The sequence below is a fragment of the Zalophus californianus genome, chromosome 13, assembly GCF_009762305.2.
Source record: "Zalophus californianus isolate mZalCal1 chromosome 13, mZalCal1.pri.v2, whole genome shotgun sequence".
NCBI classification, from domain to species: Eukaryota; Metazoa; Chordata; class Mammalia; order Carnivora; family Otariidae; genus Zalophus; species Zalophus californianus.
In genome coordinates this window covers 75,875,133-75,894,386 of record NC_045607.1, presented here as the reverse complement: position 1 = coordinate 75,894,386, position 19,254 = coordinate 75,875,133, and the positions used below count along the sequence as shown (strand labels likewise).

Below are 19,254 nucleotides of genomic sequence, written 5' to 3'. Positions count from 1 at the left end.
CTGAATAGCGAAAGATCAACAGAGTTGGCTTCAAAGTAATTAAAAGCTTCTGTATTTAGTACGAAACAAAAAGAAAGAAAAACAAAAGACTGGGGTTAAGTTATTTACAGTAAATATGAAAAAGGCTAATTTCATGTGTATGTTCAGAACTCGTAAATAAACAAAGGAAATAAAGAGACAACTTACAAAACAAGAGATCCAACTAGAAACAAATACATGGGCAAATGATCATTCTCACTAGTGATCAAATAAACGCAAATTTTAAAATTACATACGATTTCTTTGCTGATACCCTCATAACATTGCTCATGATGTTGCAAATCGCATACAATCACTTCAGGATGTGTTTTAGGTACATGCAATCAAGTCATAGAATTTTTCATATCCTCAGACCTACAATTAACATTTCTATTAATCTATTCTAATAAAACATGTGTGTTTAAAAAATGCTAACTCCAGGGGCGCCTGGGTGGCTCAGTCAGTTGAGCATCTTGCCTTCGGCTTGGGTCGTGATCTCAGGGTCCTGGGATCGAGCCCACCATCAAGCTCCCTGCTGATCAGGAGTCGGCTTCTCCCTCTCCCTCTGCCTGCCGCTCCCCCTGCTTGTGCACACTCTCACACTCTCTCTCTCTCAAATAAATAAAATCTTTAAAAAAAAATAAAATAAAATAAAAATAAAAAATGCTAACTCCACCAAGAGTTTCATCACAACATAATTTTAAAAATGGTTACATTGGGGGGCACCTGGGTGGCTTAGTTAAGCAACCAACTCTTGATTTAGGCTCAGGTCATGATCTCAGAGTGGTGAGATCGAGCCCCAAGTTAGGCTCACGCACTGGGTGTGGAGCCTGCTTAAGATTCTCTCATTCTCCCTCTGCCCCTCCCCCCTCAAAAAAAAAAAAAACAGAAAATGGTAACATTGGGAGAAATATAAATGTCCCCCCCCAAAAAACAAGAATAAGCAAACAAATTAACATATATCCTCTAAAAAAATAGTATACAGGGGCTCCTGGGTGGCTCAATCGGTTAGGCGTCCAGTTAAGTATCCTGACTCTTGGTACCCGCTTGGGTACGATCTCAGGGTCATGAGATAGAGTCCCATGTAGGGCTCCGCTCAACGAGGAGTCGGCTTGCCCCTCTCCCTCCTCTCCTTGCCCTGCTCATGCACTCTCTCGCACTCTCTTTCTCTCTCTCAAATAAAATCTTTAAAAAAAAAATATTATACAGCAATTCTAAATATTAATAGGAAGTATATTCAGCCAGACAGAAAATACTTACAACATAATGTTAAATGACACTGTATGATTATACCTTCGCAAGAAACATAAAAATAAAATAGCCTAGAAAGGATCACACACACAAAAAAAATCATGTTTCTTAGGTTAGTACACTTTGGATAAATTTATGAATAAATTTAAAAAGTTTTTCAAACTTTGTGTAAAAACCGATTCCATTATTTTACAGTATTTCAAAATCACTGAAAAATAAAACATAAAAACATTATTGTACACCTGAAACTACCGTAACATTTTGTGTCAATACTATACTTCAAAAAAAGTTAATATCCTTTAAAAAAACAATTATTAACATAGAACGGACTGTCATTCTTTTGAAGGCCAACACCAAAACAACACAATGTATTTCTTAGGAATGTAAGAAAATTCTTAAGTGGAAGAAAATAAACACTTCTTGATTCAAACTCTATTAAACACAATGGTTTTTCTAATCATTAAACTTCACTATTTTAGAAAACAATCATACCACCAAAGGATAGCTAGCTCAAGCGCTCTTATTCAAAAAAGAATAAAACACAATATAAATTCAGTTGGTAGCATACTGTTTGAAGATACATTATATAAAATAAGAATATATTTAATAGAAAAAAATAAATCATTGTGTGACCCTATGATTCAATACACTGGGATGCACAATGCATTAATTAACTCTGGGAAGGATAGATCATAATTTGAGTAGCAATTCACAGACTCTAGGGATTTAGAAAAACTCCAGACAAGATTCTCTGTTCCCATAATAAGCATGGCCTGGAGTGGAAAGCCCTACAGTATATGTGTTTCTCAAAGGACACAACTGGGGATTTTGATGAAAATATATTTGGAGTCAAGATTTCCTAAGAAATACTATTAATGAAGTCGTATGATGTTCTCCATTAAAATGCAACCTTTTGCCAAGAATTGTATGGATAGAATACAAATTGTTTATCAGAAACTAATCAAGCAACATATAGGTATCTTCTCTCACAGAACATGGGAAACTTTGGGGACTCATCATTACAAGAGATGCGTATGCACCCAGAATTTTTTAGTCATTTCTAATGTGCTCTGTATATCATCTCAGATGGTGACCCAATACATAATAGGAGAAACAAGGATGTTCATACCATTTATTAGTCCTTGAACACATCAGGGGGCTCTTCCATCTCTAGACTCTGTATCTCCTCTAAGCTTGGCTCCAAGAGGAGCCAGTATTATGCCAATTTATTAGTTCTTGACCCATTAGGAATTGATTGGTAATAAAAATAGAGGTTGATTTCAAGTATCTTTTGTTTCAGCACTCCCTAGCTCGGCTTTCAAATTATTCAAAATTATTCAAAATATTCAAAATATATTTGCCTACATTTCGAATCAAGAAATCCTCATAAGTTGATTTCTATCTTGGACAAAAGCAGCCCATTCTGAATGTTGGCCATAAATGGAAATAGGCTCTAGGGCCTACTGAATATCTACTCCCGGACTTGGATGTGATAGCCCAGAATGTGAACAGCTTCGAAGAAAATGTGAATAGCACCAATTGATAGGTGCCTTTCTCAGCTAAAATTACAAGATTACTTCTACATTATATGCCTCCACCTGAGTGTGAATCCACTTGGCAAGAGTATCTCAGGCTACTACTTAACTACTTATTGCCTTGGGCAACTGGCAGGTGCTCTGTTACAGGAGAAGCAAGCCAGGTGAAGCAGATTTCCTGGACAAGGAGCTCTCAGGAGACGTTCTAATAACCCATCGCCAGATTAGCAGAGTTCTCAATACAGTAATAGATGCACTTCCATCACCTTAAACAGCTGCCAGATACAAAACAGAGAGAGAGAGAGAGAGAGAGAGAGAGAGAGAGAGAGAGAGAGAGAGAGAGAGGAGCCACATTCTAAGTTTCCTTTATAATGTGTGAATGGTTTTTCTCAGGACACTGCTTGACATATGAGTTCTGTGCTTGGCCTATGTAAGCACCTCTGGGAGTGAAAGGTTAGGAGAGAATGCACACAACCAAAACGCCCTCCGTACAACCCAGACTCCTACGCTTGCTCATCTCGCCACCCCCCCCCCCCCCATCTAGGAGGGGAAGGCACAAGGGATGTGACAATGAGGAGGAAATGCGGCAGGGCAGTGGGGCTGGCAAGAGAAGCTGCACTGGCCCTGCTCTTGCTGAGCAAAGACACCAAGCCAAGGAGCAGAGCACCTCTCCTTTGTTCTCCAGAGTCTGACAACAACACCACTGCTCCAGCCCAACTAGCAACAACACCCTCTGCCCAGTCAAGCCCGCCAGATCCCCCATTACTCTCCTTCTCCTGTGACTCTTCTCCTTTTCCCCTGCACCTGTCCAACTCCAAATCTGCAATCCAGCTGAAAAGATCGCGAGGAAAAGGCCATGGCCGGGAGGAAAGCAGAGGTCAGTAAATGCCAAACACCTGCCTGGCACCTCCAAGGGAATTAGGCGCTCCTGAAGACCCAGGCTGAGAATTAGGCGCTTCTGAAGACCCAAGCTGAGAGTGTAGCTGTTCCTTCTTTGGTCATGGAGCCCTTTCTCCAGAATGCAGACAAGAGACACAGGAAGTCACCTTCTTGAAGTTTCTCTGACATGGCCATGACCATTGAGGGCAATTCAGAAAAACAGCCCACTGTTTTTCTGGTTCCAATGAAAGCCCCATGGTGGGGGGAAGGGAGGATGGGCAGTCATGGAAGAAGAAACGGACAGAAATGGCCCATCCCTGGGTTAATTCTAAACCTTACCCGGAAGGCCCTAGAAAAGGGACCTACCAGCTCCAAATACAGAGCAGTCCCCCAAATGTGCTCCACCGAGGTGTATGAGGACTCTCGGTGCCCAGGCTCAGATGGCCAACCTGCTCTCACGGACGACGGCAGAAATGGACTTGGGCAGCAGAGATTCTCTGTAAGCAAGTGAAAAGCAGTGCTTAAAGGCCAATGAAGGGGGAAAATTAAAAAAAAAAAAAAAGGTAGTAGTAAGGGGCAGGTAGTGGCCTAAGGGGAAGGTAGTACCTAAGAAAGCACCCGGGCCACTGCGCCTGCCCCTCAGGCTCCAGCCCCGCGCCTGCCAGGATATGGCCCTTCCTGCAGGAAGCAAGAGACCCACGCTGATACGACAGAGCCTTCTGATACCATTCCCTGGGAAGGCAGTGAGACTATCAGCAGCAGGCCAGGCAGCCGGAGGAGCAGCTCCGGACCGACTCGCTAATGCCTCTTCACTCTTCCCCAGAGCTGTTGGAGCCGCCTGCAGGGCGCTCAGAGACTTTTCGGAGGGGAAGGAGAGGGCAGGGAGGGCAGCCAGGAGTCCACCAGACCTGCCGACGCCTCCGGGATAGCCTGTCCCTACTGTAGGGCTGGGGCTCGGGCCCCTCGTCCAGGGAGGAGTTTGGGCTTTAGAAAGTGGCCAAGGTGCCAGGGCTGCAGAGGGAAAGCAGAGAAAGTTTCAAAGCAGCCCTTAGATTTGGTCCCATCTCTTCACTCTACAGGTTTCTAGAGAAACAGTGACGGAACAAAGGAAAAGTAACACCTTCAGGTTAGTTCAAAGAAAGAGGGCAGGAGTCCCTGACTTCCCTTCCGTTACAGGTCTTAGAAAAAAATCCACATAACTAAGCCAAGATGCAGAGCCACGGGGGTATGCATTTGGCCAAATAAACTCCCACAAGGCCAGTGAGCCACTGCTTTTGCCTGATTTACCCATTTTCAAAACTCTATCATGAGCATTAGAAAGACAAGAGTTAAACACTTAACAAGTAGCCTGGCATTCTTTTAAGGGCAAACTGGGAACAAGAAATAAAGTCATCCTGTATTATTAGAACAAGTCACAGGAAATGGGTCAGCTCTTTAGGACAGGAGAAAAACTGCATTTGCCATCTGCAGAAAGAACATGTAACGAAGCAGCTCTGAAAAGTGTAGGTCCTAAAATATCAATTCACATGGTCAGAAAGTAACATTGCATCTTTGCCTTAAAAAAAAAACAAAAACAAAATCAAAACAAAAAAACAAAGGGAAAAAAAAGCCAAAAAAAAACAAAACCTACTCAAGCTGCCTAGGTGTAACAAAAGCAAAGGCCTCGGCTAAGGCTATCCTCCCTGTCTGCACAGAAATATAAGAAGGAGAGGTTTTAAGGCTCTCCAGCGGCTGAGATGAGAATGTTCAAGTCATGAAATGAAAAAGATTCTCTATTACTCAACACAGGCCTCCAGCACCTTCCTCCTTTCTAGCAAAGGCCCTGCATCGTATTTTGAAAGCCAGCGGCGCATGATAGCTGGCCCAGCACGGGCTCACTCACTCTCTGCTGGTAATCATGAACCAATCTCAAGTCCCTGTCCTGTGGGAAAGGAAGGAGAATTGTGCATGTTGTTCAATTAACAACGGATTCTGTTTTGCCAGACTAAACTGTTGCTAAAGAAAGTTAATCATCTCCTAAAAGCACATTCACAAGTGTCCTTTTAATGTATGAAAGCACCCAACTTCCCCCTCAGCAGCTCACAGCCACGTCTGAAAGAAGCACCAAGTTGGAAGTTCCCTAAATCGGAAGGAAATGCGCATGCCAGGGAGTCCTGGCACGGGGCGCGCTGTAATGCAAGAGAGGATGGGTGGGTGGCATCTGCATGCAAGGGCTATTTGGGGGACCTCTGGCCAATAGCTCGAATAATGGGGGGGTGGGTAAGATACCGGAGCCCTTGTCTTTAGAAGCAACTCATCAGTTGCAGCCACCAGAAAATACAGGGAGGGTGCCACCAATCACTGTGCTTGCTCCTACGGCAAAAGAAAACACAGGAAAGAAACAGGAACAATGAAGACTTTTTTTTAAGTTTTAAAAACATAAAAAAGCAGAAGAAAAACTCTTTCGATTTTTTCACAAGTGATGGTGAACAAAAGAACAACAACGACAACAAAAACGTCAGATTGCGGGAAGAGGCAACGGATTCGTCATTTCAGTTCTCTAACGGGGGAAAAAACACTCAAGGCTATCTCTGAGAAATATGCAGGAACAGGTTTCTAAACAGCACTCTTCACTTCCTGCAACAGAGCCAAGAAGTCTCACTCTCGCACTTTTTCTTTAATTTGTGGATCAATTATTATTCCCTCTGTGAGGTTTCAGGAATATAACGGCATTAAGAACATTTGCCTTCCCAACTGCCCCACAATCCATGACACACTTCCTTGGAACAACGACTTTGTTTCCAGAGCAGTCAAACCGCTCACCGTCCAAAATTCATCCTGTAATAAAGGTGCACGGAATTTTTAAATTTCAGAGGACTTGTGTGTGTAACAGTTTTCCATTCAAACTGCTGCATAAGCTGCCACTGGCTTTGCAACCCGAAACAGTATGAGAATGTTCAACCGAATCATTCTAGCTAGACAATGAATGAGAGGCAGGCAAGGGGACAAAGACAATTCCCGAGGTAAAACAGAACTCCTTTTACGGTGCCCCAGGTGGCCCCTGAAACAGCAAAGAGGAGCGGCAAATGGAGAACACACAGATGATGCCCCTTAGACGAAAGCAAAAAGTTTAACCTTCACGTCTTGCAACTGCTCTTTCTTTGGGGGAATCCAGCTGCCCACCCTGCCTACACCCTCGCACGCCCGCGAGTCCCCGGGTTCCACACAAAAACAGAATCACGGTAAACTGAGCAAGGTTTTGTGTTACTTTGGAACACAAATCAACAAGAGCCCCCATCTTTGCCTTCATGCAGCTTCCAATCCAGCAGGAGCTCAGGGCAAGTGGTCAGTAATCATTTCTCCCAGTTAAAGGCAAAAAAACAATATGCTCCAAGGAAATAATTCTCAAGATCATCTGCTTTCCCCAGTTGTGTAATCCCCGGAAAGCTTCTACAGTGGCCTTCAGATTATTTTGTTTTTTTCTTTGTATTAAGAGCCAATAAAAAATCCAACGCCAGGAAGGATAAAACTCAGAAGGACATGTCTGTCCGAGGGCGTCAACAGAGAAACAACAAAAACTGTGAAAAAGTAATTATAGTCTTTCCTGTTGACAAATAAGAAATTAGGAGTGTCTCGCCCAGCACATTCGTTTGCATACATTAGGTGCTTACTGTTTGTTCATCTGACCAGCATTCTGTATGCAAATGTTCTTTCATAAGATATGCCTGTTTAAAAAAAAAAAATTGGAGGAAATGTTTATTTTCCAATACCTGGCAAGTGTTTGTGGAATACATGAATTTGAAATATGTTCATAACTTTATTTTTAAATAATACTCATTTTGTTCTTAAAATTCAACCATGAAGGCTTTTAACAAAATATTCTGCACTGATCTCAGAAATGATGGCTAGATATAATGGTCAATCCCAGAGCTATTAAGCAAATGCAGATTTTGGTTCTCCGCATCAAAATACAGGTATTTTTTTTTGTTTGTTTATAAAGTCCAGATCCATGACCACCTAGGACTTATGAACTCATTTCCAAAAGCATGGTTAGGTCCTTTTCTTCCTTTTCCTACACGTTAGATGAGAAATCAGACAGATTTTTACATATCAGTAACATAACAAATCAAAGGTGATTGTCGAACAACTTCCTATAATTTTATTAGTAATAGCTGTTCAAACAAAATCGTCTTTGGGTCTGAAAATAGCTCTGTCTTTAATGTTACTCCATTCGGCAGAACAAAATAAAACATACACTGTTTACTGTAGTCAGTTATTGCCGCAGATTTAATTACCAACAATCACACATTTTACCTTCTATTGCTACTTCACACTTGCCTAGGATTATTTCTGCAAAGATCTTTTTTTTTTTAAAGATTTTATTTATTTTTCAACAGAGAGAGAGAGACAGCGAGAGAGGGAACACAAGCAGGGGGAGTGGGAGAGGGAGAAGCAGGCTTCCCGCTGAGAGGGGAGCCCGATGCGGGACTCGATCCCAGGACCCTGGGATCATGACCTGAGCTGAAGGCAGACGCTTAACGACTGAGCCACCCAGGCGCCTTCTGCAAAGATTTTAACATTGCTGAAAAGCCACTATAAAAGTTTCCTTTTGAAAAATGCCATCGCCCTCCCTGTTTCAACCAGGAAACTAGACTTTAAATTTGTTGCTACAAATACTTGTATTTCCCTCAACCCAAAACATACAGTCTGGAGGAAACAGACTCCCTCCCTCCACCTTAAGAAGAAAGCAATCCTAACCTTCTTAAAATGGCTTCTCTTTCCCAAGATGTACCATTTGAGCTCCCTATTTTTTCTCTACAACACCCAATCAACATTTCCATTAATATCAACAGAATTAATAACCTCCCCTTAAAGAAAAATTAATATGAATGCTGGAATCAAAATCATCCTTGGAAAATCTAGTTCATTCCTTCTCAAGTGTAAGTTTGCCTGGATCATGAAGAAAAATCTGTTCCTTTTTTCTGCTAAGTTTAGCATAGCACGCAGCCTCACAACTGTGAAAGCTGTTTCAAGTCCTTCAAAATTCATCTGTAATAAAAATCATAACTATATTGAATAGGCATCTCTGAAAACTGAACATAAGCCATCTCTTATAAAGGAGAGCTGGGTTGTTGTTTTGTTGTTGTTGTTAATGAAAAGGAGTCTATCAAATGTATCTGTAATAAACAAAATGGCCACTAAATTACTCTTCTGGTTCTCCTTCCTCAATTTACCTAAAAATATGCGTATCGATATACAGGGGATAACTCCACTGTATAGTACGATTTTAATGCGTGCCAAAGTTCCCGTATAAAGAAATAACACGTAAACAGAGGAATGAGTTACATGGCAGATCTAGACAATGAATCTACATGGCTCAATGCAAAAATCTTACTCTGAAGGCTTTCCTATAGAGTCCGAGCTACAAGTCTGATTTTCATGAGGGATGCTCCCATTTCATCCTCCAGATATAAACTATAAGTACTTTGTTTCAAAGAAACAAAACAAACAAACAAAAAGCAGAAAGAAAAAGAGGAAATGCATCCAAAGAAATCCTGTCATTTAGAAAACATATTTAACACTTGGAAGCTAAAAGAATAGCAAAAATAAAACTCGGTTTTAAAGCAGCTTCATCAACACCATATTTTGCTATTTCCAGGGAGATGCTGTTATTAGGGCTGCTTACAGGGATCCCTGCATTCTGCAGTTCTGAGTGGCCATCCTAGATGGCTACTAACTTCCAGGTTCATTCAAACCATCAACCCCCATTCTTCTCCAGTGAACTCTACAGAGGGGTCGTGGGGCAGGCGCATTCATCCAGACCTGCGAGAATGAACTCTCCCTACTGTCTAAATGTGCCCGAGCATTCCCAGCCTTCCAAGTCCCCTCCTGCTCTATAACTGTACAGTTTTCAGGACAACTGTATACCTCTCAATTCAAAAGAGTCCATCTGCAATTCTTAAAACTCTGTATTTAATCACTGTGGTTCTCATCTAACTGTAGAGATAAATCATAAAAATCTCTGCAGTTGCCACCTCTGCTCTGGAGACTTAGAACGCACTCTGTTGAGCGCATCATGGAGAAAGTGTATGGCCAAAAGCTGACAGGGTTAAATTAGCTTCTACACAATAAAAAGTAATCGAGATATGGAATGGTTTCTTTTTTTTTTCCTTGTAAACTTTCATACTTTAAGCATGACTGTTAGCATTCCCAAATACACCCAGCACAGAACTGTAATACACTGACTGGTGCAGTGTGTGATGTAACATGTTACATTAACACTTCCGATTCTGGAATGCACTTATGTTCAATTGGCTCAAAGAGTTACATACAATTTTTTAAAGATCATGATTTTCATCTGCCACAGATTAAAAAACATTACATATCCCTGTATCTCCATAATTTATTCATTATTTCATGGTCCCAATTTCTATCGGGAGGGTCAGAAATAAATGCACTCAATGAACAAGTACTTACTGAGAGCATGCTATGAGTTAGATATTTATTGTGCTAGAAGTTGGGGTTTAATAGTAAGCAATACAGACACAATCCCTACCTTCCTAAGCTGCTGGTCTAGAATAGGAAGAAAATCCACAAACATGTGTGTAATTCAGTTAAAAGACCAAGAACATACATTCTTCCATCTAAGACTGGCCTAAACAGCCTGTTTTCAATAGGTGGAATCCAATCAATGATACAGGTTTGCTAAATCTTCCTGTTTGATGATTAAGATCCTAAGAATCAAGATTTTAAAAACATGTAAAACAAGAACAGGTTAACAGGAAATATATCTATATCTTCAAGGAACTGAAAAAATTTCAGCATGGGATTCAAAGCCACTTGTTGTATATAGACTTAAAGACACATTAATACTAAATACTGTGACCTACATACTACAAATAGAAACATTTAGTTAATATTCATAAATATTAATCAGTTAAAGTAAATGTAATGTACTATACACCCACAAAGCATATAAAAACTTAAACCAAGTTAAAATAAGGTATTCTCTCACATATATATGTAGAATATAAAGTTTTCTTTGAGGTGTCGAAGAAAAACACTTGTGTAAATAAATTCAGAGAATGAATACGCTAAAGAAAACAAGAATTCATTATTAGATATGGTATTTTACAGTGGTAAGTTTCTGGGTTCATTTAAAAAAAAGTAAAAATCAAAAAATATTAGTACTATGGAATTTGGAATACACTGGCGTAATTGCTGTATGTGTATCAAAACACCCCAAATTTCACTGGTATACTTTCATCTAGGCAGGTAACCACTATTTTCTTTCTCGTTTCTTCATAATATTAATATATAAAATAATTGGTGAACAAAGGCAAAGGTCCCCTGCCAAATAAATCCATTTCCACTAAAATGGCGTCATGTCTTGAACTAAAATTTACTTTGGAAAATAATTTTATACTGAATGTCATTTAAATCTAAGAGTGACCCCTCCATTTAAATAAGGTAGTTAAAAATATTGATAAATCTTGACACTGTGAAAGGATAACTCCTATAACCTCCTTTGGACAGGTGGGAACGGGAAGATTCAGTGAACTCAACCAAGCAGCCGATGGGAGAGCAGTTCTTCAAACAGAAACCCTCCCCAACACCTTGCCTGGTTCAAATCAACCATCATTTTTCCCCTGGACGCAAAAAATTGTGAAATCACGCGCGCGCACACACACACACCTGCATTTAGTAGAGAACATTTACTGTAGAAGTAGTATAGGTATCAAACTCATTATGTTACAAAAGCAACATACCTAGAACATGAAACTGTAACAAATCTTACATGATGCCTAGGGGTCCGTGTTTCTAACAAAAAGTTGTACAATTTTTAAATGTTACTAACGAACATAGATGCTAAATTAATGCCATATTCTTCCACCACTTCTAATAGGCCATATTTGGGGGCTGGGGTGAGGCTGTATTAAACCCCACTCAAATATCTAATAAGAGAAAAAGTTCTCCATTACTACCACTTTAGCAGTAAAACTGTTTCATTTTTTTGCTCATAAAATCATCTCCCCAAGGGCATTTTTAAAGCACTGTACGTTACTGAAATACACAGTATGTAATTAAGTGTCCATATATGTGTATTTGCCTGAAAGTCTTCCTCCTAGAGATTCAAACAGAGGCCTTCAAACAGAGAAACCCCCCGGGGTTCTAACTCATAGCGGCTGGGAACCTCAAGCTGTCACATTTCAGACAACAGGGATGGCTTGAGAGATCTCAAACGCTGTATTCACAGCTAACCATAAACAAAGACTATAAACAGGGCAAAAGAAAACCTATTCTTAAGTCTCTCTAAAACACATGCTTTCCCCTTTATCGTGCACTTAAACACTCTATGCCCTATTTCTCTTCCCCTCTCTATTTTTCTCAATCTTGAGAATTTGCAACATATTCAACTACACATTATTCAGTCGTTAGAAGTAGCCCAAAATAAGAATAAAACATTTTTTTTTTAAATCTTCCTTTTCCGATTGCAGTTCTTCCCCTCCCCTGGCTTCATTCCCTAAAGCCCACCTCTTTTATCCAGTGCTTTGCCTTCTGTTCCTTATAAACATGTGCACATTTATCTAATCTGGTTTCAAGATGAAGACATAAAGCATGGCATGTGAGTTAACCATTTGTAACTATTTGTGATCATTATATTTTGTTCCCTCTTATAAATGATCCGGTAGATAAGCAGTTCAGTCCCAAAGGCAACTGGTTCCGTGAACCAGGAGATGAAATGCTCAAGAAAGAAACTGCATGCTCCTTAAATGTGAATTGACATTACAATATTTCTTTCTTCCAGACATGTCTGAGAAACATATTTATTATTCACGCAAATATCTTGAACACAAGTGCAGACATTTTTCAGGCCTGTTACTGCAAGGCTGTTTGCTCTCCCTACCACCATAGCTCAGAGTTATGTCACGCTGGCTCCTATGTGTACCCTGATCCTTGATTCTGAACATTCTCTCAAAGATAATTATCAACAGAATTCCTATTTGAGAAATGGCATTTTTTGTATAAGTTAGTGTGAAGGCAGAATGTTGGGTTTTGTTTTGTTTTGTTTTAGAGCTAAAGGGGAATTTTTGCTATACACTTCCCGTTTTCCTTCTAGTCCAGATCCCAAAGATATTAAAATGCTGTCCGTTTTAAACAAAAGGTTTCTATTTGTTGCCGTGAGAGTAACTGAGAGGCTGCACTGGTTTTCAGTAGTAACTATTGTGAATTCAGGCCTACATCTGGGTTGCCTCATTAAACAAAAGAAACCCGTCGCTGTCAACAACCACACAGCACAACCCTCCCCGTATCCTTCCTCTTTATCTGGAAGGAATGGTGCAGACGAGAAATAAGCCTGCCACCATCCACTGGTCAAGAAACTCTTCTGGGTCCCTCCTTTCGGTGGTCTGGTGGCTAGAGAACAGCACTTGTGTGACACATCTGAGCTTGCCTGCCCGCCCCCCCCCCGGAATACATAACCCCCCTTTCTTTGGAGGGCCAACCACTCGGCTCCCTCATCATCACTCCTTTGGGAATCCAGTCGCGAGGCAGCCCACCCTACCACCATTCCCTTCTGACCCCAGAAAGCACTGACAATGGATGCACACGGGCCACCCCACCGCACGCCGTCGCCCAACGAGCCCCGGCACGGCTCGTCACCCTCGGGTCACTCACACACACACTCACTCACACACACACACACAGCTCCCCTCTCCAGCACGGGGCGCCATGGCCAAGCCACTGAAAGTTCAAGCCGGCTGCCCACCTTCCTACCCCCGCGCCTCTGCCCCGAAGTGATTTGCCATTTAGCAGATGCACAGCAGCAGATAAACGCACTCCCCGAAGGCACAGCCCTCGGGGATACCAAAAGGCGCACGCCGAGGCCCGGGCCAGGGCAGCCCCGACCCCTCCGCGCGTGTGTGTGCGCGCGTGTATGCGCGCGGGGGGGTGTTACGCGCCCGCGCGCGCCCGCGCGGGTGCAGGTAGTGGCCGGGGGCGCGCCCGCCGAGGGTCCGGGCGAGCCACTGGCGCCCAGGGGCGGGGGCCACGAAGGGCAGCAGCCCCCGGGGGCCCGGGGGCGACGGGCGGGGGCCGCAGAGGCCCGGCGGGAGGGCCCAAAGCGGCCGGCTCCGGGCTGGTACTCACCAAGCAGCAGCAGCTTGAGCTCCCGGCGGGCGTCCCGCTTGTCTCTGCGGAGCTGCCGCTCGATCTCGTCGTTGATCCGCCGGGCTTCCTTGGCCTCCTCGCTCAGGCAGCACGCCATGATGGACTCCAGAGTCATTCTTCCAAAGTGCCTCCGCTGCAGCCCCGCCGGCACCCCCTGCTCACACGCGCGCACACACACCCTCCCGCCCTCGCTCCCCCGAGGCAGCGGTGTCCGCCGAGCCCCCGCCGCCCGGGCGCGCGTCCGGGACGAGCTCGGGGAACGGCCGCGGGGGCCGCGGCCAGGGCCGGGGCCACCAGGTGGGCCGGGGGGTGCGGCGGGAGCGGGCGGCTCGGGCCGCCGGGAGGAGCGAGGCGGGCGCGGGAGGCGGCCGCGGGCGCTGGCTCGGGGGGCGCGCGAGGGAAGGCCGCCGCGCCCGGCCTCGCTCAGACGCCCGCGCCTCCTTCCCTGGGAACAGGCGGCCCGCCTCGCCCCCCGCGCCGCCGCCGCCGCCGCCGAGGTTCTCCTGAGCCCTGCGCCCGGCGGCGAGAGCACATCCACCGGGGCGTCCCCGCAGCGAGCGGCCGCCGACGGCTCCCCGCGCCCGGCGCGCCCGCTCCTCGCCGCCGCCTGACACGGCTCCTGGGCGCCCTGGGCCCTGCCCGCGCCCACCACCCGGCTCGCGCGCAAACCCCGCTCGCCGGCCCGCCCGCCGCGCGCTCCGCCGCCTCCGCCTCCGCTCCGCCCCCGCCAGACGCCCACCCCCGGCCCCGATTGCCAGGCGCGGAGCGGCTGCTCAGTGCTCGCCCTCCCCCTCGCCACACACACACATTTTCTTCTTTCTCTGAACTGGAGCACAGATCCGGGAGGGAGGTGGCGGTGGTGGTGGCGGCGGCGGTGGCGGCGGCGGCGGCGGCGGCGGCGGGAGGAGCAGGGGAGGCGGAGGCGGAGGCGGAGGGAGGGAAGGAGGGAGGGGAGCGGGGAGGCGGTGCAGCCCGGCCCCTCCTGGAAGGCTTTCCTGGGCTCGCAGCCGCCCCGGCGCGCCTCCCGGGGCGGCTCTCGCCTGCCGCTCCTCGCCTGCCGCTCCCCGCCTGGGCCGGCCCCTCGGGCTCTGTGGGCGCCTCCCGCTCCCGCGCCCCGGTGGGGGCCCGCGGGCGCAGCGGTCACGGCCGTCCCCCGGCGAGGGGCTGGCCGGGGCCGCCGCCGACCTGCCGCTGCCCGCCGGCCGCCCGGGCGTGGTGGAGCAGGAATATGGCGGCCTCGGCCCTCGGCGGAGTCGCGGGATGCAGCCCCGCCAGCCCCCAGCCCGGGCCGGCTCCACGAACCGTCGGCGCGGCTCCCGGCCGGCGGCCGCAGCGCTCGCGCCCCCCGCTCCCGGACCCGGCGCAGGTCGGCGCCCCGGGGCTGCCTCTCGGCCACTTCTGTGTTCTTTCCCGTCCCTATGTCGACAACGCCATTCGGTTAGAAAAGTATCTCGCGTCACCTCTGACCCCAGTTCAGTCCTGGAACGCAGGATACACTCAGTCGTGGAGTGAGACTGAGGAAGAGGAGGAACTGTCACTGGTTCCGGAGGGAGGGGGGGCGGGGGGTTAATAGGCGAAACTGTCCACAAAGTTACGGGAGATAGAAGTCTAAATCCTGAGCTGCAAAATGAAGCTGTCGGAGTTTCCAAGAGAGTCCTGATGCCATTGAGGTTGTTTCTGTTTTGTTTTGTTACAAGCTCCTCTCATGTCTTAGAAAAAGCACACGATGTTTAACAACCAAGTAATCAATTTTACCCTTCTAGCCCGAGACTGAATTACGGTCGATTTACGGGAAAATGCAAAATAATGTGGAAAAAAGGGAAAGAATAAAATAGGGGGAAATGGGGAAAACAAGATTGCCCCCGGCAAAATCCCCTTCTAGAGCCCACTTTCGATTGAGGCACTTTACTTTAAAATGTGTGCTTATTTTGTTGTCCTACTCGACTGATAAATGGCCAAAAAAAAAAAAAACTCGCTCAGTCAGGTTTTAGTTGGTCTAATAACTGCAAGAGGTGAAAACTCAGATTGCTTCCTGCTTTAATGGAAACTGTGGTCTCAAGAGTAAATTGTATTTTGTGAAAGGAATCCCTTTTCCACATTTTATGTTTTCTGAGCTGTTTCTGGAGCAACCTGCTCACCCAGAGTGTAAAGTAAGGTCATGACTACTTGACTACTATTGCTACAGGTCAAGAATGTACATGGGCTCCTTGGATGACAGGTGTGTGACTACCTTCTTTCACGACACACACACACCAGGACCTAGATCAAACAAGTCATGGAGACATTAGATCTAAACTTTAGGCTCCCTTTTTTAAAAGAATATCTGGCCTAAAAAATGATTAAATTTCACATAGGCCAGGAAAGCAGAGAAAACAAACCTCACCACCTTTATACGAACCCCTATAAAAAGCCACTATACTTTCTGTATATTTAAAGTAAATTTAAAGTTAAGTGACTAATGAAATTAAAGATTGAAATTCAATATGCAGAAATTTTAAATGGCTTCAGGGGAAACATTTAATCATAAGTTTGCATCCTCTAATATATGTATATGTATGAGTTTCAGAGAGATACTAAACAAAAAAAATCAAATGACAGGAAGCTTCAAGTCTCTGGTTTCCTAGCCAAGGACTCTGAGATTTTCGAAAATGCCTCTCAAACTGTACTATCAAGCTATCAGGTAATCCATTTTGACTGAATTGACATAACTTTTGATGAAAGGAATTACACTATTTGAACACATTATAGGTACAATCAAAATCTGCTTTGTTACCCCTGAGTCAGGGGTACACCTAGGCACTTAGTTGATATTTGAATGGACAAAACAAATCAATAGGAGGATGTTTCTTCAAATATTGGAAAGAAATCAGGAAGTAAGGCAATACTCCTACAGTGATGAAGCCATATAAGATGACAAGAAGGAAACAGGAAATGAAAATTCAAAGTCGGAGCCCAGATCTATCCAGAAACCTTTGCATATATATCTGGAAAGCATTTGCCAAGCAAATATTCATACAACCTAAGTCAAGCAAACAAAATCCATGTGGAAACTCCTGAAGTTATTGACCATATATCGGAAGTAGATACTCTAAAATATATAACTGAACTTGGATTATATTAGAGTCCCAGCTCATTAAATTAACAAGTATTCACTGCCTACTATGTGTAAATAAGGAAAAAGTGCAGGAAGTGAGAGATCCAAGGTGAACACAGCACGGTCCTTGCCCTCAGTAGGCTTACAGTCTTAAGGCATGAGGCTCTGAACAGCCATAATAAAAGACAAAATGAAACCAATTTGTATTAAAATTGGGATAGACCTAACAGTAATAAAGGCATAAAAAGGCAGGACTAATTCATTCTGTTAGAGAGAAGTAGAGGACACTTCACAAGAAAGGGATGCGTCTTACAGAATGAACAGTTCTTCCATAAACACATACCTACGTCACGTAAAGTAAATCAGCATTTCCAAATCACCCCCAGACAGACAGTGAGATGATAAACCATTTTGAGAATTCAAGGGCAGTTACTAGATGGCTGAAAAGCAAACCACACAACCCTAGGGGCATGGAATGCCAGAGGGAGATGTGATGACTGTCACCTTTTCTATGCTATTCCGAGGTGGACACCTGCCCCCATATTCCTGTCACCCTCTCCTGTGGGGACTGGAAAAGGAAAGCGGTCGAAGGCATCATTTAGTCTCCAGGGGTGATCCTAGAATAAGAGAGTGAAAGGCTGAACTCTTGTAAAAAGAGTTCCTGGGGAGGGAAAAGCCTGCACTGCTCCTGTTCCCAGAATCACTTAGCACCCCTGTAATGGTCTATTTCTCTCTCGGTCTGGCTCTCTCTCTCTCTCCCAATATTAAAGCTACTTGAGAGCAGGGATCTTGTCGTTCATAACTGTTTTCAGGGCACCCAAAAGAGTGCCCAGCCTGGAACAGATACCCAGTAAGTGATGAATAAACAAAAGGATACCAGAACCTACCTCGACAACAAACAAGACTCCCTGTCCCAGGCAGTGCGTTATGCCAGATGCCTGAGGCATACGAAGCCCTTCAAGGCTTAATAATCTGTTTGGGCAGACCCTCCACATGCATAAAAGAATAAACAAGAATGCAAAATGAGAAGCACTCACGGCTAACCTACAGCATAGAGGATGGACTGCTACAGGAGTTCAGAAGGAGCGTGGGTAGACCCTCGACGGTCACCTGGAAGACCAATTAGAAGTCAGCACGAAGCACTGCAGATCCTACAAGAGCTGGGAAAAAGCTGTTCTGTGCAGAGCTTGCTGGCACAGCTGTCTAGCCACAGAATAAAGTAGCCTTGCTAGTTAATGGGAAGGCCGGCAAGCAGGCCCAGGCTGACTCAGAGAGCTGCAAATGGCGCCCCCTAGAGGGCAGTTTTTATAACAGCAGAAAGATTACGATTCTTTGTTGCAAGAAAGAGGGTTTCAGGGCCAACATGCGGAAGATGGAAAACCAGGTATGAAACAGAATAACTTCTTCCGAAAGAGAAAACACCCACCCTTCAAAGCCACCACAAGGATATTCTAGATGAAGTCGAGAACCTCGGGGACATCTTGCCATTACCACCCTTACAGATGCATCCAAGTGATCCTCTCACTATTCACAGGTATCGGTTTTGTGATTACCCAAGGTTAGCATTATCAGGGGGAGCACTGTACCTCACGGTGTAAAGGCCACCGAGTCCCACGAGACTGGAAGGCCCTAAAAGGCTGACCAGATGGTGGGAGCTATTTTTAAGCTGAGTACACCAGAGAAGCCATTTGCTAATGTTTGATGAATGAATGAATGAATGAATGAATGAGAGCATATAGTGAGACCCCAAGTCACTATCCAAATGTTTCTGGCACCCCAAGGGTCAAGAATGACTTAGCTAAGATAGGTGTTTCCTTCCTGCTTTGGAGTTACTACAAGTTGGAGCCACCTGTCTCCCAAGACCCTCTACCTTTGCTGGCTTCCCACCTAAGACCAAGAGGGCAAACTGGTGGTCTTTGGCCTAAAGAACTGTCCCTTTTGACATAATGGTGCTATTGAAAAATTTGAATTAGCTTCCAGAACTTAAACATCAAGAGATTCACACAGATATCTAGATTTCAGTTCCTGGTCAAGATCCGACAATCCCAGGCCTCTATTCCTGGATGACGACCATTCCCATCACCTGATTTACTCCCCATTTCTGTATAACTTGGACTAGTTTCTGCTTCCCGCTCAGTAGCATGTCCTCATGGGCTTGCCAGGTGGGCCTCTAAGGCAGTTAGCAGGAGAATATTGGATTTTGAACCAAATTAGATAGTTGGTCTAGGCAACTGGTTTCTTTCCCACTCTTTGTTTCTATGCTTCTAAATCAAATAATCATGCATTCTATTACATTTATCTCCTTTGACGATTTCTCATGTAAAGTTC

The 19,254-nt window shown here is 44.9% G+C and overlaps 1 protein-coding gene across 1 annotated transcript in view; it reads right to left on the bottom strand.

Moving 5' to 3' along the window:
• GNAQ (G protein subunit alpha q) overlaps positions 1–14,160 on the bottom strand; it is a 302,349-nt gene extending 288,189 nt beyond the window's left edge. Inside the window, exon 1 of the mRNA XM_027616175.2 lies at positions 13,812–14,160. Within this exon, the coding sequence (XP_027471976.1) occupies positions 13,812–13,947 (136 nt within the window). The 5' untranslated portion in view covers positions 13,948–14,160. The remainder of the gene's footprint in view (positions 1–13,811) is intronic.
• Between the last annotated feature and the right edge of the window lie 5,094 nt (positions 14,161–19,254).